The sequence below is a fragment of the Sciurus carolinensis genome, chromosome 8 (assembly GCF_902686445.1).
Source record: "Sciurus carolinensis chromosome 8, mSciCar1.2, whole genome shotgun sequence".
Classification (NCBI taxonomy): domain Eukaryota; kingdom Metazoa; phylum Chordata; class Mammalia; order Rodentia; family Sciuridae; genus Sciurus; species Sciurus carolinensis.
In genome coordinates, this window is record NC_062220.1 from 91,790,290 (window position 1) to 91,814,443 (window position 24,154).

At 33.1% G+C, this 24,154-nt stretch overlaps 1 protein-coding gene and 1 non-coding gene across 2 annotated transcripts in view; both read left to right on the forward strand.

Annotated features, from left to right (window-relative positions):
- The window catches only part of Bbs9 (Bardet-Biedl syndrome 9), a 441,935-nt gene that overhangs the window by 137,941 nt on the left and 279,840 nt on the right, over nt 1-24,154 (forward strand). The window contains 2 exon segments of the mRNA XM_047562524.1: nt 533-716; nt 1,572-1,701. Coding sequence (XP_047418480.1) covers nt 533-716; nt 1,572-1,701 — 314 coding nt within the window.
- LOC124992063 (U6 spliceosomal RNA) lies at nt 10,127-10,233 on the forward strand. Its single transcript, XR_007110060.1, has one exon. It is a non-coding gene; the product is annotated as a U6 spliceosomal RNA (small nuclear RNA).

Here is a 24,154-nt window from a genome sequence, read left to right on the forward strand (position 1 = left end):
TACTTCCCTGTCCTTGGTCTTTGGGCTTGGCCGTGTGACTTGGTTTGGTTAGCAGCATATAGACAAATGAACAGTGTTTCAGTTCCAACAGGGCACAATAGCTTTCTTATAGAAGTTTTTCAGGGAAGAAGATAGCTTTTTAATGAGTATTTTTGAGCCACCAAATAGCTAATATCATCTGGTAAGAGATGATGCAATACCTGCTCGAGGCCTGGGGTTGAGGCTCAGTGGTAAAGTGCTTGCCTGGCACTTGTGAGGCACTGGGTTCAATCCTCAGCACCACATAAACATAAATAAATTAAAAAAATGGTATTGTGTCCCCATACAGCTAAGAAAATATTTTAAAAAACCTACTAGAGTCTGTAAAGTACCAAAATCTGGTGATAAAAAACAAACCCCTGAAATAAATGAAGACTAGCCTGTCTTTATATTCTGCTTTGATGTAAAGCAGTTTCTTAGTTTGTATTGATATGAAAATGACTGAAAAGTTCTGTTTTTAGCAACTAACCTGATTGTGTGTTTTGCTTTGCAGGTGGATTGGGCTCTAAATATTGGCGAGCAAGCCCTTGATATATGTATTGTCTCTTTCAATCAGTCAACATCTTCTGTTTTTGTTCTGGGTGAGAGAAACTTTTTTTGTCTTAAGGAAAATGGACAAATTCGATTCATGAAGAAGCTTGATTGTAGCCCAAGTTGTTTTCTCCCATATTGCTCAGGTGTGTAGAAAGATTTTCTTTTATCTTTTCCATATGCAAAGGTTATGTTGTATATATCAGAAAAAGCCACACTCATATTTTAAACATCTTGGAAAATAGTTCTGTACTGAACATGTAATGGAAATTTTAACTTTCAAAGTTTGAAAAGAAGTTTGATATAAAACACACATTTGGTTTTGTCAGTCATTTTATTTTGTACAAAATGACTTATAGAATTGGCCTCTAGCATACATTAGTGCTTTCCATAATGTCACTCTTAAAGATGCTTCCAAGAGAACGTTGGAGTGTTTTATAAACAGTAGTAACATATAATAGAATGACTTATCCATAGTGAATACCCAGTAAATCATTAGCCTAAATGTGTTAAATGTTAATGAAATTCATTTAATTTATTTATTTTTGTGCCAGGGATTGAATCAGGGTTGCTTAACCACTGAGACACATCCCTATCCCTTTTAAAAAATTTGTTTATTTTTAAATTTTGAGACAAGGTCTTGCTAAGTTGCTCAAGGCCTTGCTAAATTGCTGAAGCTGGCTTTAAAGTTGTGAACCTCCTGCCTCAACCTCCCCAGCTGCTGGGATTACAGGCAAGTGCCACTGTGCCTGGAAAATTCATACTTTTTAGATGAAATGTAAACATGTTGGTCATTATGTATAGTTTCCAAGTCTGTAAATTGACTTTTTTTTATATTGGTACCTTGAAGTTGAAAATAATATTTTTTATTATTTAAAACCATTATTCACTAAAATCAAGCTATTAGAATTAATGTGTCTTAAATTCTCTGAAAGAAATATAATATAGTGTTTCAAATGACCGTTTTCTTAGTATTCTCTTTATGTATCTTCAACCTGCAGTTTCTGAAGGAACAGTAAATACTTTGATTGGAAACCATAAAAATATGTTGCATGTTTATCAGGATGTGACACTGAAGTGGGCCACTCAACTTCCGCACGTTCCTGTGGCAGTAAGAGTGGGCTGTTTTCAGTAAGTGATTTAAGATAATTTTATTAAATTTTAAGAAATTCCGTAGAAATTTTATGAAATAATGGGAAATGATTTCATTAAAAAATGACAAGTGACATTGTAGTGTGAATGTCAGTAATCGAAATAATTTAAAATTTAACTTTTATTGAAAAAGAATGAAAAAAACTTAATTAGCACCATTATTCTCATTTAGAATTTCTAAAAAAAAAGCCCCTTATAAATTAAAGAAAGATGTTGAGATACCAAGAAGATGGTTTGCCTGATAATTTTCTTTAAAATGTATTTCCTTTAAAATAAAGGATTTCTTTTTATAGTACTGAATGGGTATCATCTAGAAATCATTTACTGACAGTGTTCATAAGCCTGAATTTTATTATGTTAAATTATACATAACTGCTAATGTCATGTGATTAAACAGTTTAGATTTTAAGAAATACAGTATACTGTTTTGCATTTAAAAATGAAAAACAAAATCTATCTTAACATCAAAGTTACAAAATTTATCAGAAATGAGAGAAGTAAAATGTTGTTTTTCAGTGAGTAATTTTTCAAGGTCATTATTATAAAAGGCAAGATCCTGACAAGGATCTTCTGATCTGTGACAAGACACAACCTTGTCTAAAGCTTCATAGATTGCTGGTACTCACTTCTGCTTATTTAGAAAATTTTATTGTGCATTTCAAAAACCATATGTAGAATTCTTCAGTGATGCATATAGTATCTGATCAGGATGAGTTATCCCCTCACATAAAGGGTTGGCTTTGTAATATTACTGTTGAAACTCAGTGAGAGGGTATTCATATTTGTGTTAATGCTTATCCTAAAGCCTGCATATTGGAAAATAATAACAGTGATTTGAAAACATTGAATATTTTAAAAAGAAGTTGTTTCCTTATGTTTTTGAGTAAGGACTATATTAAAGTTATAATTGCTGTGTACTTAACAGGAATAATGGTTTTTCTGTATCTGAGGAATAATTTAAAATTTTGAAATTGGCTTTTACAATGTCCACCAGATGGTCTTTTTAAGTTTAACTAAACAGACTCAACAGACATTTTGTATTAGATTTACTTAGAAGGATTTAGAACAGGAAAAACATCTTGCCAGCAGGGCAACATCAGGTATTTCTCTTCTGGGAGAGTAATTCTTACAGCAGTCCATATATTCATCCAAGAACTGTTCTCTTTGGCCCCACAAATGACAGCTCAGGTGCAAGAAGACAGATCCACACTGGTGGGTCTGTGGCCCATCTTGGCTTATAATCTCCATGCTCTTTAGGAGCCAATATCTTTAAAAACTTAAAAGTCATTGTGGTTTGGAGGTATATTTTGGGCATGGAAGAGTGATGGCAAGAAATACTTTATTGAGAACATTTAGTTGAAATAGTTATTTTACATATATATTATGTGCAGGACTTTCAAGAGCCACCTTTTACCTTACCTAGGGAAGTATAGAGATATGACTTAGCAGATGTGTCATAAATGTATAGTTTCTGGTTCGCTTGTAATTTACAAATAAAGAGTATACTAATAGCAAGTTATTGTAAGTAAGAAATTAAATTTCTATATAGTGTGTATAATGTTGTTTATGTTCAACTGTAGCATGCCACATAGTATTTTAGGTACCTGTATTTGTAAGGGAATTGATATAATCAACATATTATATGTTAATTGTTAGTATATAATAAATATTAATATATAATATAACATTAATATGGAATAATAAATTCTAATTATTCAATTGAAGATTTATCTTATTTTTAGTATACTTTATTATTTTTTGGCTTTTATTTTTTTAATTATTCTTTTTGGTTATACATGACAGTAGAATGTATTTTGACATAATCATATATACATGGAGTATAACTTCCAATTTTTGTGGTGTACATGATGGTGAGTTACCCTGATGGTGTATTCATATATGAACACAGGAAAGTTACATCTGATTATTTTTAATATACTTTAAAAGGATAAGATTAGATTATTTTTGAAAAAATTTTATGGTAGCTGTTATTGGAATCTTAGAAGTAATTATTACTTAACTATAACATGTTTATATTTAGAAGTTATTTGAAATTAGAAGCACTGAAATAACTTCCCTCCTGCTTTTTATTACCTTTGGGATTAAGCCTTTTTGGTGGAAGCTTTCTTGGCTGGAAGTGTTTATTTATAAAGGAAATTGCTGCTATTTTAATTTTTTTCAATGAATAAGGAATATTGGCTTTCGATCAAGTTGATGCAGTTATACTTAATAACAGCATTTTACTCAGAAACTAAGATGCTTTATTTCCTCCTACTCCCACCTACTTGGCAGCCCTAGTCCTTTCTACCTTATTTATTATATGCTAATTCTAAATCAGTCTGTGTTTCCTTCTTATTTTACAGTTAAGCTTTGTTCTTGATTAGATAGTATTCTTTAATTTTAATTTTTTTTGGTGGATTAGACTACAGAAATGTAAAATCAGTATATGGGTAACAGAGTCAGGAGGGCCTTAATGTGATAACACTCTTTAAATTCTTAGCTATTACTGATTCTTATTGCATGAAGTAGCTATGGAATTCTGGCTGAGCATCTTACCTCTGCTGTGGTCAGTTTCCCAAACTGCAAATAAAGATCATTATTTATAGGTTACATTATTCTCTCTAGTGATATCAAATATATCTAACAGTGGAAGTTCATTTGAGTAAAAGTTCAAAGTGATGAGAATCTTTCCAAACTTTAGCTGGCAGCCAATAGCCATAGTGCTTTAAAATCTTACTGCAGCTTATTTTGTAGAATAAACAATTTGGTCTGGTACTTTGGTGTTTTTCTTTGCAGGCTATGTCCACAATAGTCACTTTTTTATTTTTTTAATAGTTGATTATTTTAACTTTAGTGTTTCACATTTTACCTCTTAGCTTTCATTGATGCAGTATTTTTGACTAGAGTGTTTTTCCATTTGTTCTCTGGCTTTTCGAATTTCTTCTTAGAGTCTCAGTTCAAGTCATATAAGTAAGTCTTCCCTCCTTGCCATGGTCTCCTCTGAATTTCTGTCACATTTATAATTTTGTTGGTGACTGAATTTGATTTTCTTAACTCTCCAACTAGATCATGCACTCATTTTCTACCTTTGCATGTCATACTGAAAATCATAAAGCTCAACATAGCTTGGTAAATATTTAACAACCTTTGTGGTTTGTGTTCATACGTCAGGGGGATGGGGTGGCTAGAAAGATCTTTTAATTGAAAACCCTTTTTTAAAATAGGACAAAAACTGAGACACATAGAGGGAAGAATGTTACTTCTTTAAAAATCACATTGATTAGGAGAGCATTTTAAAATTCAAAGTGATCTGACTTTTTTCCTGAACAGCTGTGGAGGTGGGAAATGTTCAGGTGAGTTGGGATAAAATAGGTTGCTTCATTTATGGGGGTTATTAATAGATGCCCGCAATTTTCTGGTTTATATAGAACCTGTGTTTCTGAATCAGATTAGGGCAGGGTCGAGATTAGGGAGGAAGAATGAAACAACTTCCTACCTTTGTTAAGGTGAAATAAAGCTGGAGTGTGGTATGAGGGACAGTTGGATTTTTGGCTTCATTTACTTGGTAATTAGTCTAAATTCCTTTTAAGTTTTGAATTTATAATTTGTGGGGTTGTGATTTGTTCCTTTTTCCTCCTGCCATTATCCTTCTCTCTTTTTAGTGATTTTTATGCCTGTGACTTTGTTCTCTGTTCCTTCATGACTATTTTAGTTAACTATTGGAGGGATTGCTCTGAAGGCTGTTGTCATATTGTTTTATACATTTCAGAAGACTCTTAGGATCATATTCTTAAATTGCAGAGATGAATCTAGTTGAGAATTAGACTGGAGTAATACTGAATTTCACTCCATAGTAAATCTGTTTAATTTACCTGTTATTTTCCAAAATTAATTTCTCTTCAAGCCAAAAATGAAGTGATTTTTTTAAATTAAAAAATAGAACGTCAAAATTTTTAGGAAGATAAATTTCTCAAATGGTTGCTGAATTCTTGGTTTTTTTTCACAGCAAATACTGCAATCTTTAATTATTGAATATCCACTGTCCTCCCTGTCCAGTTCTTGTTTGGTCTTTTTGCACAATGTTCCTTATAGCCAAATTCTAGTATAAAAAGGAATTTTCAGTTCCATGAAACCTGACATAGTGGGTTTTGACAGTACCATGATTATTTTCTTGCTTTTGCTCTTGCCTGTCATAATGTTGTATTTGCATTCTTTTAGCGATTTTTCTAGAAATTGTGTTTTTGGTTGTAACTGATACTTTTGACATTCTAATTAAATTAAGTTTACTTTAGCTCATTTTACTCTGTTTAAGCTTACTGAATTTCATTGTTTCCACCATTATGTTTTTCCTAAGAAATCGAGCTCCTTCCCCCTTTGTTTGCTTTCTTGTTAATTTTCTTGTATTTTTTTGTTTTGCCTTTTTGATCTATTTAGGAGGTAAAAAATATCTTATTTTCTGTATTAGTAATGATTAATCCATTTTTAAGAAACCTACTTTGTGCCTTAAGCAGCATAAGATTTTATAATTTGGGTTTATGATCAAAAGTATTAGGGAAGAAAACCCTTGACTTTTATGGGCCCCCACCAGAAGTAAGGGTTTCATTAGGGCTTGGTGGGCCTGCTAATGCAGCATGATACCATTTACTTAACACAATCAGTAGTGGGGGACAAAAGAACAGAATTATGTGATATTTAGTGTTCTTTTCTTCCTCTTGTTATTACCTTAGTAACCGTGATTTGGACGAATTATTTCTATCAATCTCATTGAAGAATTTTTTTGGGTAAAATGAGTTGCATTAGTTTGGAGGTTCATCATTACTTTCATGCATCTATTTCTGTTGTGTGAGATCAAAGGTCCTTAATGAAATGACCTCGAGATTTTATATTGATTGATTGTACTGGAGAAGCACAACAGTTGGGTTTGTATTGTCCCTACAGTTACATGTCTAAGCCATCATTGACGTATGGTCTATCATTTAGTGAGCTACTTTTCATAAGCTGTTGTATGGCTACTTTAATACTTTTACTTATGTTGAAAAGACTTGTGGTAATTATATAAATTATATAAATAAACTAAGTTCCCTTCTTTGCTGTTATTTGTCAGTTGGGGTGTAATTCTCAGAAAATTCTCATGAAAGTTAGAAATCTTCTGCTTGAACTTGTGTTTTCACTATCATTTTTTTATGCAGTAATGTAAAATACCACATCTTTTATTCTCATGAGGTGTATAATAGTAATTCCAGTTCCAGATTATTTGATTTTGTTATATTCCATAGTAAATCTGTTTAATTTTCCTATCAAAGATTTTAGAAACACTGTACAACTAAAAATAAGGAGTTGTATTTAGAATGCTATTTGTGCTTATGATTTTGTTTTATAAATTGTTTTAATAATAGAACTCTACTTATTACCATGTATTTCACAGGAAAAATTTCTTTAGTTATACTGTCATTGAGGCTGTGAATGTCTCTGAAATTGAAACTCTTGGTCTCAGAGAAAATAATTCATACTAGTAGGAAAAATGCTCTCATGTTTTGGGTTGTTGATTCACTCACCCATAACAGGGGTGAATCAGTTGTTAATAGAGTGGTAACCAGCAGGAAAAGTGTTTTGCTTTTCATTAACTACAAAAGATCTTGCTTTTCACTAAGCACACACCTTCTTGGCCCTTTGGTCCTGGAGATCATTTGGATCAGGTTGGTGGCTTTGCTTTTATCTTTTCTGGGAACTACATGCAATTTTATATCTTCTCTCCTTACTTCAAATAATGATCCCTTCTGATAACTGAAAATTGACTCCCTGGTTTTAAAGACAAAATGAGTTTACCTTTTCCCCCCTATATATCTCTATTTTCCAAGAGGAAAAAGGTTACATTTTCTTAGTTGCTTACTAAAGAACATAAAAAGGCAAAAAATGATTTTTTGGTAAACTTAGGTTTACATATTGCTAAGGTCTTTGCAAGGCTTTTCAAAACTGGCCTTGAACTTTGAACTTTGGATAGGCTTAGGTTCTTTATTCTTTTATCTGGCGTATGGCCTATATTTCAGAAATCTGAGTTGTTGACAAAATAAAAAAGTATGTAAATAATGTTATGGAGTGTAATGTATATATATTACTGAATAGGCTAATATTGGATGACTTAAATTAGCATCATTATCTGAAAGGAAATGTGGGAAAATATAACAGTATTTATTGCCTGCTATGCACTGCTAACATTACATCATTAGAAATTAAACAGAGAGCTACATTTTTCAATTAGAACAACAACAAAGAGCTACATTGGAGCCAGATGTGAGGATGTGGTGGCACACACTTAGAGAGTCCCAGTTACTCAGGATGCTGTGGCAGGAGGGTCCCCAGAGTGGGCAACATAGATTCTGTCAAAAGAAAAAGAAACAGAAACTACATTGGTAGCTTATTCAAAAGTTTTTAAACGTTTAACATGGCAGGTTTAATAGTTTAGAAGCCTTCATTAATTCTTTACATTTTCTGGAAAAAAAAAAGATGTGGGAAAATCATCGTGCATTTTTATATTTCAAAAAAATAGAATATTTATCAAAATTACTAAAAAGTGTTGAAAAATAAAATATACAGTCAATCCTATCATTAAGGCCTCTTTGTAACTTTAACTTGAAACTTGTATAAGTAAATGAAATCTCACCTGGTAAAACAAGGCTTTAAACTCTTAATTATCTGATCTCTGGATCCATAGACTCTGTAAACAGATAGGTTGACTCCCACATATTCTGAAATGGAGAACTATACTCAGTGGTCTCTCTCCCTCCCTCAAACCTCCCTCTCCCTCTCCCTTTTTCTCTCTTCTCTCTTTCAGTAATAGGGATTAAACCAGGAACACTTTACCGCTGAGCTACATCCCGTTCCTTTTTGTTCTTTATTTTGAGACACAGTCGTGGCAGGTTCCTTAGGGTCTCACTAAGTTGCTGAGGCTGCGCTAAGTTGTTGGAAGCTAGCCTTGAATTTATGATCCTCCTGCCTCAGCTTTCTAAATTGCTGGGATTACAGGTGTGTACCACTGTGCTTAACTTTGTTATCCTGCCTTTACATAGAGAAAATCCGCTGTTTTTTGTTTGCTAAAATGCAACTTACTATTAAAATGTATCAAATTAAAAGTTATGACATGCTTTATTGATGTGCAAAAAGGCATATACCCACATTATTTGTGAGTGTATAATATTTAAAACCATAGAGGAAAAGTTTACAATTTCAAAGTTTAAAGTGTTTTGTTTTAAGTAGCAGATGACAACATGCCATTATTGAAGATTAATTCATCTAATTTAGATTAATGTAATATAATGAAATATGTTCTCATTAGAATTTGTTTTAATCTTGATAAACCTTGGCTAGATTAAGAACTTTGCTTTGTATAGAAAGAAAGATTTGTTATTCTTGTGTCCCCTGTGTTTCATTGAAAAACTATTTTTAATGTTCACATGTTTTAGAGTGAGCATACTTTAATATCTGTATATCTGCCATGTAGTATATGTTATGAAGATATTTTATGAACATATATTTATTGGTTAATTAGAAACATATTATTTCACCATGACACTATTCTTTGAGTTCATATGACAATAGTTAATTTATAGTCAGGCTGTATTCTGACTTTTCACATAGTGACAAATTTAATTATTTCTGGAACAGTTACTATTATTATAATTAGTACCATCTGGATTTTATAGATGAGGAAACTGGGGCTTAGAGAAATCAAATAATATGCTCCAGTTCATAAGTAAACACATAAACAAATAATCCCAGCATAAGTGGGTTAGTGTTATATGGTAGAAAAGTAGACTATGCTAGGCCTTCAGAGTATTTCGTCCACTACACTGCTAGAAGTCCCAGCTCTTTTTGTTTCTACTAAAAATACTCTTTACATTTTCCTTCTCTAACACAATTGCTTATTATTCAGATTAGTGCTACCCAATATTCTATCTGGCAAGAAGTATCTTATTTAAAGTCTTAGTGGTAAACATCTGAGAAACCAAAGAACAGAAGCCTAAAACAAAATATATTACTTTTGATGTGTGGGACTGAGGAATGGAAGGACCTGAATACAGTTTTAAAACATCTTTTAGAAAGTCTCAAGTATTCTAAAACTTAACTCAAGTCTTTGGACAACTAATGATGCTGTCAAGGCTCTTTATTTAAATCTATAATAGTTTAGAAGTATTAGATTTAAACATAAATAATTGGGAATAAATGAAAAATAAAAGATTCTTATTTTTAACAAGAAGAATGCTATAGAAAACTATTTCCTTTTGCATTTTTATTTGAGGGAAAAGTTATGGTTTGTAAATTAGAAATTTCTAGTAATTCATTAGTTAAAATACAAGGAAAAATATTACCTTTTGCTTTTGGATGCCGCATTTAAGAATGTTACCTTGTGCTCGCTTTGGCAGCACATATACTAAAATTGGAATGATACAGAGAAGATTACCATGGCCCCTGCGCAAGGATGACACGCAAATTCATGAAGCGTTCCATATTTTTCAAAGAAATTAAAGGGATACGAATAGGAAAAGAAGAACTCAAACTATCCCTATTTGCTGATGATATGATTATATACTTAGAGGAACCAGGAAATTCCACCAGAAAACTTTTAGATCTCATAAGTGAATTCAGTAAAGTTGCAGGATATAAGATCAACGCACATAAATCTAAGGCATTTTTGTACATAAGTGATGAATCTTCAGAAAGAGAAATTAGGAAAACTACCGCATTCACAATAGCATCGAAAAAAATAAAATACTTGGGAATCAATCTCACAAAAGAGGTGAAAGACCTCTACAGTGAGAACTACAGAACACTAAAGAAAGAAATTAAAGAAAACCTCAGAAGATGGAAAGATCTCCCATGTTCTTGGATAGGAAGAATTAATATTGTCAAAATGGCCATACTACCAAAAGTGCTATACAGATTCAATGCAATTCCAATTAAAATCCCAATGACGTACCTTACAGAAATAGAGCAAGCAATCATGAAATTCATCTGGAAGAATAAAAAACCCAGAATAGCTAAAGCAATCCTCAGTAGAAAGAGTGAAGCAGGGGGTATCGCAATATCAGATCTTCAACTCTACTACAAAGCAATAGTAACAAAAATGGCATGGTATTGGTACCAAAATAGAAAGGTGGATCAATGGTACAGAATAGAGGACACGGACACAAACCCAAATAAATACAATTTTCTCATACTAGACAAAGGGGCCAAAAATATGCAATGGAGAAAAGATAGCCTCTTCAACAAATGGTGCTGGGAGAATTGGAAATCCATATGCAACAGAATGAAACTAAACCCCTATCTCTCACCATGCACGAAAATAAACTCAGAATGGATTAAAGACCTCGGAATCAGACCAGAGACCTTGCATCTTATAGAAGAAAAAGTAGGTCCAGATCTTCAACATGTCGGCTTAGGACCAGACTTCCTCAACAGGATTCCCATAGCACAAGAAATAAAAGCAAGAATCAATAACTGGGATAGATTCAAACTAAAAAGCTTTCTCTCAGCAAAGGAAACTATCAGCAATGCGAAGAAAGAGCCTACAGAGTGGGAGAAAATCTTTGCCAATCATACTTCAGATAGAGCACTAATCTCCAGAATCTATAAAGAACTCAAAAACTCTACACCAAGAATGCAAATAATCCAATCGACAAATGGGCTAAGGAAATGAATAGACACTTCACAGAAGATCTACAAGCAATCAACAAACATATGGAAAAATGTTCAACATCTCTAGTAATAAGAGAAATGCAAATCAAAACCACCCTAAGATTCCATCTCACCCCAATTAGAATGGCGATTATTAAGAATACAAGCAACAACAGGTGTTGGCGACGATGTGGGGAGAAAGGTACACTCATACATTGCTGGTGGGACTGCAAATTAGTGCAGCCACTCTGGAAAGCAGTGTGGAGATTCCTTAGAAAACTTGGAATGGAACCACCATTTGACCCTGCTATCCCACTCCTAGGCCTATACCCAAAGGACTTACAATCAGCATATTACAGAGATACAGCCACATCAATGTTCATAGCTGCTCAGTTCACAATAGCCAGATTGTGGAACCAACCTAGATGTCCTTCAATTGATGAATGGATAAAGAAACTGTGGTATATATATACAATGGAATATTACTCAGCCATAAAGAATGATAAAATTATGGCATTTGCAGGCAAATGGATGAAATTGGAGAATATCATGCTAAGTGAGATAAGCCAATCTCAAAAAAACAAAGAACGAATGATATCGCTAATAAGTGGATGATGACACATAATGGGGGGTGGGAGGGGTTAGTGTTAGGGTTAGAGTTAGGATTAGGGAGTGGGGCAAGAATGGAGGAAGGAAGGACTGTATAGAGGGAAAAGAGGGGTGGGAGGGGTGGGGGGGAAGGGGAAAAATAACAGAATGAATCAAACAGCATTACCCTATGTAAATTTATGATTACACAAATGGTATGCCTTTACGCCATGTATAAACAGAGAAACAACATGTATCCCATTTGTTTACAATAAAAAAAAGAATGTTACCTTTTCTCTTTTATTTGTATTTATTTCCAACAGCAAATTCCTTTCATCTTATTCTATCTTGTTACTTTTGTGTTTTAAATGAGTAAGTACAAATCATAATCATCAAACATTTTAAAATTTTCATGGATGGAAAATTACTGATTTGGACCATATGCAATTATATTTAGGAATGAATTTTGCAATAACTTGAACATTTTGGAATTTAAAAAGTTTGCATTTCCATTTTATAAAACTTTGTACATGATAAAGCAAGCAAAAGTATCTGTTAAGGGCTATAGTTAGAAAAAAAAATACTCCACTTTTTGAAGCTTCCACTATGCCCATACTGTGTGAATGTAGCATGGGACTCGCGTGGGTGAGCAAGCCACTGGGTATCCAGAGTACTTAATTTAAGAGAAATATATGAAAAATTAAAACACAGCCATATTGAGAGTAACGAGGGATGTAGTTAAAAAAAGTCATCTCACTGTTTTTTTAATTTCTGCAGCTTCCAGATGTTAGGAAATGCTTTGTTCTTCCCTCCAACCCATCTGTTGTTTTGTTGTGTAACTGACACCACTGCAACTACCCAACACTAAGCACCACCATATAAAAAGGCAAAATTTAGAACTTATTACACAGTTTTATGGAAAAAAATTACAAGAGTCAAAGTTTTAGATTTCTCTTTGAGTAGTGTAGAAATTTTTCTGACTTAGAATTGAACACTAGAATTTCTTTATAGTTGAATTTAATTAATTTTTAATAGGTGATCCATTAAAATTATGCATTTGTTCTATTTATTTTTCCATATTATTATATTTTTGTTAGAAATGGAAATATAACTGTTTTCTACACAAAAATTAAAGAAAAAGGTACTAGTTATTTGTGATAATTTTAGTTCAGTAAATACACCATTTTGCCATTTTTAGAAAAACTAAAAAATGGGGTGCAAAACAAGATAAATTTTTCTTTGAATAATTAAATATTTTTATAAAATATTTCTTATATATTGGTGCCTTCCTCATAAATGCTATTGATTTCTATTTTGATTCTTCTATCAAATAGAATTTGTGCCAGGTGTGGTGGTGCATGCCTGTAATTCCAATGACTTGGGAGGCTCAGGCAGGAGGACCACAAGTTGGAGGCCAACCTCAGCAATTTAGTGAGACCCTGTCTCAAATTTAAAAAATTAAAAAAGGTCTGGGAATGTAGCTCAGTTGTAAAACTCCCTTGGATTCAATTCCTAGTACCCAAAACAAACAAACAGAATGTACTTACTAGTATAGAATTTAGGTAGTAAATTATTTATTCTTTTATTTATTTATTTTTACATGACAGTAGAGTACATTTTGAAATATTATACATACATAGAATAAGTATAAGTATAAGTATAATAAGTATGTTCTGATTAGGATCCCATTATTGTGGTTGTACATTATAAGGAGCTGTTTTGGTGGTGTATTTATATGCAAGAATAGGAAAGATATGCTTGATTTATTCTTTCCTGTTACCATCTCCCCTTCCTTCCCTTCATTCCTCTTTGTCTAGTCCAGTGAACTTCTAATCTTCCCTTCCTTTATTGTGGTTTAGCATCCACGTATCAGGGAGAACATTCTGCCTTTGGTTTTTGGGGACTGGTTTATTCACTTAGCATCACAGTCCCCAACTCCATCCATTTACTGGTAAATTCCATAATTTTACTCTTCCTATGACTGAGTAATATTCCACTGTGGATATATACCACATTTTCTTTATCCATTCATCTGTTGTAGGATGGTTCCATAACTTGGTTATTGTGAATTGAGCTGCTATAAACATTGATGTGACTGCATCACTGTGGTATGCTGATTTTAAGTCCTTTGGGTATAGGCCAAGAAGTAGAATAACTAGGTCAAATGGTGGTTCCATTCCAAGTTTTCTAATGAATCTTCATACTGCTTTGCAGAGTGGTTGCACCAATTTGCAATCCCACCAGCAATGTATGAGTATATCTTTTTCCCCACATCCTCATCAACATTTATTGCTACTTGTATTATTGGTAATTGCCATTCTGACTGGAATGAGATGGAATCTGTGTTGTTTTGATTTGCATTTCTTTAATTGCTAGATATGTTGAACACTTTTTCATATATTTGGTGATCGATTTTATTTCTTCTTCTGTGAATTGTCTACTCAGTTCCTTAGCCCATTTGTTGATTGGATTATTTGTGGTTTAAGTTTTTTGAGTTCTTTATATATCCTGGAGATTAATGCTCTGACTGAGGTGCTGGTGGTAAAGATTTTCTCCCATTCTGTAGGCCCTCTGTTCACATTCTTGATTGTTTGCTATGAAGAAACTTTTTAGTTTGATACTGTTCCATTTATTGATTTTTTTTTTTTTTTTGGGTATTGGTGTTTGAACTCAGGGGTACTAGGACCCTGAGCCACATCCCCAGCCCTATTTTGTGTTTTATTTAGGGACAGGGTCTCACTGAGTTGCTTAGTGCCTTGCCATTGCTGAGGCTGACTTTGAACTTGCAGTCCTCCTGCCTCAACCTCCTGAGCTGTTGGGATTACAGGTATGCGCCACCAAACCCAGCACCATTTATTGATTCTTGATTTTACTTCTTGCAAAACCATAATCATTATGATAATTTTGGATCAATTATTCATCTTAACTTTCTTTTTCTCTTCTATTCCTTTATTACTTAGTCTCAAAAAACTGGTCTCTTAAGAAAAGTAAGTTTTGTTAAAATCAGAATAATTTTTGTCCAGGTTTCTTTTGCCTACTTTTAAATGTGAATATACAGCAATCAAGCAAGCAAGTATATGTTACTTTGAGGAAGAGTGTTATTACCTTTCTTACGTTACTTTCCCCAATTACATGTTTGTCTTTTGGTTTTTATATATTTCTTGAAAATTCATACTAATTTTGAAAAAGTCTTTTAAGATTATGTCACATTTGAATTCAGGAAATCCAGTTGTGTATAGAAGTGTTAATTTACCTTTTCAGATATTAAAATGAATTAGTGCTATGCATTGAGTTTTGTCAGATCTCACTCTTAAGCCTTTTGAACTATCCAAGTGATATTCACATATCATTAGATAAGACAACCACAGAAAAATTCACTAGACTAGAGAAGCCCAGTGAATTCTACAGGATTTGATTTATTAAAGACAAGCTTGGGCTGGGGATATAGCTCAGTTGGTAGAGTGCTTGCTTTGCAAGCACAAGGCCCTGGGTTCAATCCCCAGCACCGCAAAAAAAAAAAAAAAAAAAAAGACAAACTCAACTGAATAGTAGTGTAGGGTGGGGTTTATGTAGTAAGCCATGTACCATGGAAACAAAATATTTGCTATATCTAAGCTTTTTCCATAGCTGGGATTGGAGTCTTGTGGTTTGTAGCCTTTATGGACACTTGAGTCTCAAGACTGGGGAGAATTGTCATCTTCAGCTGAAGTTTTCCCAGGGAACTGGCTTATAGAATGGATACTTCTTCCTTTGTTTTACAGGGGCCATGTTAGTCAATTTCTTCTTGGTTAGCAGTAAGTTCGTATTCGATAAATATTGGTTGAATGAACGAATGATGGAGAAATTAGGTTTGTAAATTGGGTCTGTAAACAAATGACTCACTTGAAAGGTCAAAGGCATACTGTTTCAGAGCCTGCTCACTTTGTCTATAGAAACTTCAAAGAGCATTTAGTTTGGTTCTTTAAAATTGTTTTTAACCATAAAGCATTCATTGTAGGAGTAGGTTAAAACTATAGTCTAAAGCAAAGGTTTTCAAATTTGTGGGAATTTAATTTAGTCCTAGTAAGATTATCTTCTCTTCTATGGATGATGGGGATTTATTTATGGAACATTAATTTGTATAGGTCAAACATTTTGCTAACCTCTTTTATTCTATCAGATGTTAGATGATTATGTCATGAAGAGTCTTAGATTCATATTTAATAAAGACATGATTGCTATTTGAATTTTTATATGCATAATTAATATTTACTATGCTAGTAAATATACCTGAACTATTACTTTAGATTGTAGAATGAAATTTTGAAAGAATTATGTTTTTTGGCTTTGATTTTATATCAGTAATATTGAATTCAAAATATTTTAATATATAAAATTTTTCATACCACTTTGAAAACAGCAGATTTGGTTATCTTCTAATGGACTATTTTAAAATTTCTTTCACATACATTTTTTGTGAAAGTATTTTTATCAAATATATATTGTATATATTTTATCAAATATATATTGTACATATGACTCAGCCTTGGTCACTTGAAATATGTAATTGTAAGTGAATGACTATAGTTATAGTAAAAAAGTGACATCATAAATTATATAATACTATGATTCTTTTGGGGAAAAACTTCATAGTTTTAATGTTGCAAAAGGGAAACAAAGAGAAGGCTAAATCAGCCCAAATCAGAGCATATATAGATTCTACCTAAACACAGAACAATTTAATACCTTATAATGCAAACTTCCATTGTTTCTATTGAAATATTGTTTCTTGGGATTACAGTTTCATCTGTGATAAAGTGATAGTATAGTTTATAATAAAATCAAGTTATCAGCAGGGCATGGTGGTGCACACTTGTTATCCCAGCAGCTTGGGAGGCTGAGGCAGAATTCCTAGTTCAGAGCCAGCCTCAGCAACTTATTGAGTCCCTAAGCAACTCAAAGAGACCCTGTTTCTAAATAATTAGAAAAAAGGGGCTGGGAATGTGACTCAGTTGTCAAGGGCCTCTGGGTTCAATCCCCAGTACCAAAAACAAAAACAAAAACAAACAAAAAACACACCATGTTATCATGCACGTACAGATATGTACCAACAAATGCCATCATTATGTTCAACTGTAGTGCACCAATAGAAAATGTGAAAAGAGAAGAACAAACAAACCATGTTATCCTTTAGGGTAGGTAAGACCAGGTGTAGTGTGTTAACTAAACTTTTTTTCTACTTTTGCCTTTCTGTTTTCTAAATAGTTTTGGGTCTCATTTAATTGATAAATAGAACCTATTCTATAGGTCACTGGGCCATGAAGATTCATATACTTTTAATTACTACAGTTACTAAGGAGTAATATATTTCATTTCACCAATGCCATTTTAATTTTTAAATTTTTATTTATTTATTTTTGGTGGTACCGGGAATTGAATCCAGGGCACAACAAATTTTAATTTAACGTATACTTTCTTAGAAACCACTACAAGTAAGTAATTTATTTTGTATTATATCATGCCGTTTAACTTTGGTCAGTTAGTAATATGAGACTTCCAAATTATCTTTCCATTTAGGATGTTTACTTTTATCTTCAGCAAAATCCCCTCATCCTTGCACATATGTGTGCACATGCACACACACGCACTTCTCTCTCCATCATTCCATCCATTTACTTGCTTGTGTATGTAGGTATACATATATGTATGTATCTGTCTTCCCCTTCGCAGTTGATGGGGTGGATGGCTTATGGGAAGGACAGTGGGAAGGGGCCTTGGCTGGAGGTTTCTGTTGATTTTAGACAATGGGCATTATTAATAGACTGCTTCTGCACTCTTGGTAATGTAGCTGACCCTTTTACTGCTGAGCACCCCAGCTGTAAGTGGTAATATTTAATACAGTACCTTAGAGTTATGTTCTTACTAAATAAATCACATTTAGAAGCTTTTATGTACTCACAATCATGCTTGTATATTAAAAAATCTAAATATTAAATATGATAAACACTAAAAGGAATTTGTATTCATGAAGCCAAATTTGATTTTCTAGATAATGACCAATTCATACAGAAATTCAAATGGTTGCTTTTAGTGTTTATCTATGCAAATTGACACTATCAAGAAAGTAAGCTCTGCTGTGATATTCAAAACCATTGCAAATGGTTTTCTTGATGATAAACTTATTTTGTCTAATGCTTTTTCAAATAGTCTCTTTTTTCCCAAGCTGAACTTACTCTTATTGGCAGTAACTTAATAATATGTTTGCTGTTAGAATGAGACCAGTATGATCTTCTATTTAGATATTTTAGTTAGGAGCTTTTCTTTAGTTAGTACTGTCATAATGAGCATTTGAAATACAGTTGTAGACTAAAGGCTATACAAAGACATTACAAAATTTCACAGATGTCTACCATTAGGACAGGCAGTGTTGGAATTTGTGCTTAAATGACCTTGGATCTAAAATCAGGTTCAAAGGGGCAAGAATTCACAGGAATTTGGTTATACTTATTCACAGTGTTACAGAATGAGAGAGTTATGAATTGCCATTGATGTTTAAGAGTAAAATTTTTAACCATAGTGGAGAAATTCCTGATATTTTTCACCTTGTGTCTTTCTGTTACTCATACACAATTTTTGTTATTTAACTTTAAATTTGAAATGAGAATATACTAAGAGTGTTTTTTTTAAACCAACACTAAAAGGCTACAATGTAGGTAGTCTTTTTAGTTATTTATCAAGCAATAAATGGGTAAGAGTAAGAAATATTAAAAAAACCCAGAATCTTATGCAATACCTAATTTTTTAATTTTAGTTCTGCTTTCATACCTTCATGACATTTCCAATTTTCCTCCTTCTTTTAAAATTTTTAGTTGTTTTTCCTATCCTGCATGTAAGTTGTTTTTAAAAAAGCAGTCTATTGTTATTTTAGTTTGTGGAATTAAAAAAATTGTTCCAGATTGTATTGGAATGGAGTGACCTTCTATTTTAGATAAACTGACATTGAAGAAAAGCTGGGAGAATTCAAAACAGCTATAGTAGGCATGTAAATTGAGATAGGTTTATTCAGAAATACACTGCAATGTGATTTAATTGCTACACTGGCAACTGTTTTTTCCAAACTGTTGGATTTGTTTGTTTATTAGTGACTTGTGATAACAATATCTGAATATATTTTGGAATTGATTAGTATGCTACATTGTAGATCTTAATATTATGTATCATTAGAATTTAATTTGTGAATGGATGTCATTTGATCATGTTTTGATATATAGCTAAGTTAAAGCAATTATTTTATATTTATGAATTGCATTATTTGTCATGCTTTCCTTTTGGATTTGTAATTTGGAAATTCTTTTTAGTTAGGGAATGATCACCTGCTTCACTGAGACTGTGGTAACCTAAAGGAACAAAATAGAACTCCTACTTAAATTGGACCTCTGACCCAAACTTGGCAGGTCTCTCCATTTGCCAGTGAAAACACTTGCAGGGTTCATTATTTTCTTCCATCATCTTTAGAGATTCTGCTCCATTTTTTCTCCTCCATTGACTAACCTTTGACTTCCCAGACCTGCATCTCTTTCCAACAGAAGTGAATAAACACTCTTGGTATGTGAAGATTAAAGGCTTGTGGCCCCTGCAAGTGCCCTGAAGCAAATTTGTTGAGAATTAATTTGGTACCTCCAGTTGTGGTTTGCTTAGGATAGGAAACCAAATAGAATTCAATAGTGTATCTTGGGCTTAGTATTTTTGTTACAGACAACAGAAATAAAAAAAAAAATGACCAAGTGCCAGTTACATTTATTTTTCAAAGGAAAATTTTGGTCTTTCTGTGCCTGGTTATCTTCAAGAATTGCAGAGTAAAAAGAAAATTTCAGTGGAAATATATTTCTGTCTCTGATATAGAAAAGACCTTTAAAAGAGTCATTGTTGACAGGAAAGGGAAAACATTCTGATTTTCTGGGATGTAAACCTTAGAAAACAAGCCAGAGTAAAAGAACATGTAGAAATGAAAAACTTATGACACTAAGAGATGACCTGTTGTGAATTATTTCAAAATTCAGTGGGTATCTTAGATGGTTGATTTTTCTCTTGAGGTTTGCTCCTGTGAATATACTTGCTATACTGAGTTTTTAGAGTAAAAATCTATTTAATGACCACCACTGTTCTGAAGACATTAAATGGTGCTATAGAACATTCTATGTAGGGTATATGTTGTAAAGAATAAAATAAGTTTCTGTATAACTGAAGAATATAAGGGAGCATTTCTCTAAGAAATTGTAATGGCTGTTCAGTCTTTAGTAGTGGACAATTTGATTTGTAGATTTTGTTTTTTTGATTTACAGATTATAGAATTTACAATTGGTGGATGAATTTTGCCAATTATAGTTAGGTGATTCTGGCATCAGCTATGGTAATTTGGAAGCAACAAAAGAACCAAGAAAAAGGGAAGCAAGAAGAAATAGATCCTTTCTTAGGAACACATTTCTCACCTTTTAGTGAAAGGGTAACAGATTTATTTCATAATACATGTTACCAGTGTGGCCAACTCTTAGACATTAGTTGTTTATGTTCTATTTAGGAGTAGAAGTGCAAAGTAGGCATTTGATAGTAATTTTAGGTTGGACTGATAAAATGGTTTATTAGAATCATGAAAAGATGCTGCTTTTTAAAACTTGAACACAGGGGCTGTAGCTGTAGCTCAGTGGTAGAGTGCTTGGATAGCACGTGTGAGGCACTGGGTTTGATCCTCAGCACCACATAAAAATAAATAAAGGCACTGTGTCCATGTACAACTAAAAAAAAAAACCTTAAACACAGGATAGAATTAACTTCGTTAGACACGAACATCATCATCTTACTGAATACTTCTTGAATAATTATGTGCTTTATAAATACCTGCCAAAGACATTTTCTCAATCCTTTATAGATTTTCCATAATGAATCTTTTGAAATTTCATTAGGTAGAAATTTTATTATAGTCTTATCTTTTTAAAGGAATGATATGCTCTGTTCTTTTATTTGTACATCTAAACTTATTAATTCACAGACAGAGGAAATTAGAAGTGCTTTGGTTAGTTCAGTGATATCACGGCTCAGGAATATTTTTAAAAGCCATGTTTTTAGCATGAAGATATCATAATAATTAAATCAGAGGATTATGGCCTACAGGACTTTGAGCTGTTCATTAGCTCTGAGACCTGGGCAGGATATTTAAATTTCCTGTGCTTCAGCTCTTGCTTTCTGTAAAATGGGTCTAATAACAGTATCTGTTTCATGTGGTTGTTATGGGGTTTGGATGAATTAAGATAAGCAGTTAGAAGAATACCTGGTGCCTGGTACTATATGTTCTGACTATCATTACTATTAGTTTTGGTACATTTGCCAGTGTGCTTACTTTTGATAATTATTTTCTTTTGAGATCCTATAGCTATAGTTATTAAGTCCCTGACAGAGATTTAGTTGTCTCTGAATGGTATCTCTCTTAGAAGATTGGACTCAAGATAGGAAAGTTAGACAAAGAATTAGGTATTTCCTGGTAAAAATTAGATAATGGGTCACTTAGCAACATCATTTAGTTCCACATATGCCAGAATTGTTTCACTTCCTTTGTTTGCTGGATTTGCATCAAGTTCAAACCGTTCAAATCAGAGAGAGTTGGAAATTGTTTCTCACAGAGATTTGATTCAGGATGGCAGCTAGTTGTGGTCTCTACCATCAAGTACAGATTCTCCAGTCTGCCTGGGCGCCAGCCTGAACTGGTACCCTGATGCAGTACAAAGGAAGAAGCCCTGCTTTTCTCATTCTATGCATTCAATCAGTACCACAACCAAACTAGGAAAAATATTTTGGTTGATGGTTTAAATAGCAGTCAGTGGTCTTTTATTGTTGATACTGTTTTTCACTTAGAGAAAATTTGGAAGATAGCTAATTGTTTAGTGCTGCCAAATATATTGTTATTATGCAGACCCTGCAGGCAGCAGCTGCAGTTGTTTTCTAAAGGACATGCAACCCATCTAGCTATCGTATACCCAACTAGTATTGCTGGCTGTATTTGATCTTTAAACTCATAGTTGCATGCACACTAAGACTTTCAGTCACAACATTAAACTTGAAGGATGGGTACTGACTATTGATGGTCTGTCTTCTCTTTCATCTGTTCTTTGTTTTAGTTTTCAAATTATTGTTCTTAATTTTGAGTATTTCTGACCACAAGTGTATGGTTGATTTCTATCTAATATATCCTTTTTTGGAGGGTGGGGGTTCAGGGCAGTTATATAAGTATATGATGTACTGAAATGATTTGCTTTGACTTGACCCAATTAGAATTTACTTTAGCTCTGAGCCAGATGAAATAAGATTGAACTAATTTTTTATGCCACAATTTTTTCCAGTAATGCTGAACTGGAGCAGAACCACTTATTGTGCTAATGCTGTCTTCTGAAACATACAGATGCTTATTTACATAGACAAATTATGCACACGCGTTGCATTTTAGTCTGTGGTAAGCAAAGTATTTTAAAGGTATAGTTTGGCTTTTGACATGATTTTCAGGTGTGAAACTTGATCTGTTAAACAGCAATTAAGCTAAAAAGCTGAGTGGGATGGCTATATTTACTCTCTGTAAGTATAGTATAGTCATATGGTCATTTTTATATTATAATTGAAGTAAATACTAGTACTCAGTAATAATGATAACACTAACATGAATAGTTTAATATTTATTAAGCCCTTACTTTCCACCGGACCATGGCTTTGTGTTAAATAATTTACACCAGGTGTAGGAGGAATAACTTCCAAAGTTATATATAGCACAGTAGAGTAACTGTGGTTTTCAACAATTAATTGTATATTTCAATTAGGGAAAATTTTGAGTATTTTATCACAAAGAAATAATAAATATTTTGAGTGATGGCATATACCAGTTATCCTGATCATATTATTACATACTGTATGCATGTATTGAAATATCACATTGTGACCCATAAATATATTTATTATGTATCTGTTAATTGAAAAATGCATATATTAAAATAATGCACACCAAAATAGTTTTTGAAGTAGACACTATTATTTTTTCATTTTATAAATGAGATAAGAGAGGCTTAGAGATGTTAGCAAACTCTTCCAAGGTCATGGTTTTGTTAGCAGGTCTAGTTATTTCTAACTTTGGTATCAGAGCCATTTGTCTCCATGTTTTTTATTTTTTTATTTTTTTTATTTTTATGGTAGTGGGATTGAAGCCAGAGACACTTTACTTTTGTTTTTTTATCTTGAGACAGGACAATGCTAAATTGCTGAGGCTGGCCAGGAACTTGAAACCCTTCTTCCTCAGCCTCCCAAGTTGCTGGGATTACAGGCATGTGTCACTATGCCCAATGTCCCTATTCTATTTTTACTACCCTCCATGTTATGAATTGGCACACAGGATCTTGGCAGCATGATGCACACTCAAATGGGGTAATTGATACGTTGGGTGTGCACAGGGTAAGAGACACAAACGGGATACTAACAACAATGGTAACTATTACCATATCCATATCTGAAGGGGCAGGAAGAGGGATTCCTTACTGGATTCTCAGAGAGTAGCTGTAGCTACAGGAGAGGGCTGTATGAAAGGGAGCTGTTGCCTTGGGTTGAGGAATACAACATCCCTTGGTGACAGCAGGGAGGGAGTCGAGAAAATGCATACCTGGACCCCACCCTCCTCCCTCTCTTCAGTCTCTTGCCAATCATCCTCATTGGACAAACTCAACTGAAAGCTAGAGGAAAAGGGATCCTTGGATTCTGTGGTCAGCTTCTTCTGACCCAGAGTTGATTGGAAACAGATGGAAAGTTTTCAGGGAGAACAGAAAATATCTAGTTCACAGATGTATTACTGAAAAAATAGTTTCTCAATGTCAAAGCATAAGTAAAGCCAGGATTTTCTACTTCTGTTGTTAAATTATTTGACCTGCTTCTTTTTCATCTTAATTTTTAATATTGTCTTCTTAATTATATTAGGGAGAATGTAGACTAAGAATCTTCCCCTGCAGTTGCCAGTGTTACCTTTAGAATTTTGGACAAATGAACTTTGGATATATCTCTTCTTTTTTCTTCTTTTTAAAAAATGACTGACAATTTCAATACTATTCCTGTTCTCAGTAGATTTAATAGGGGTCCCTGAAAGTCTTCTGAATTTTGGACATTTAATAAC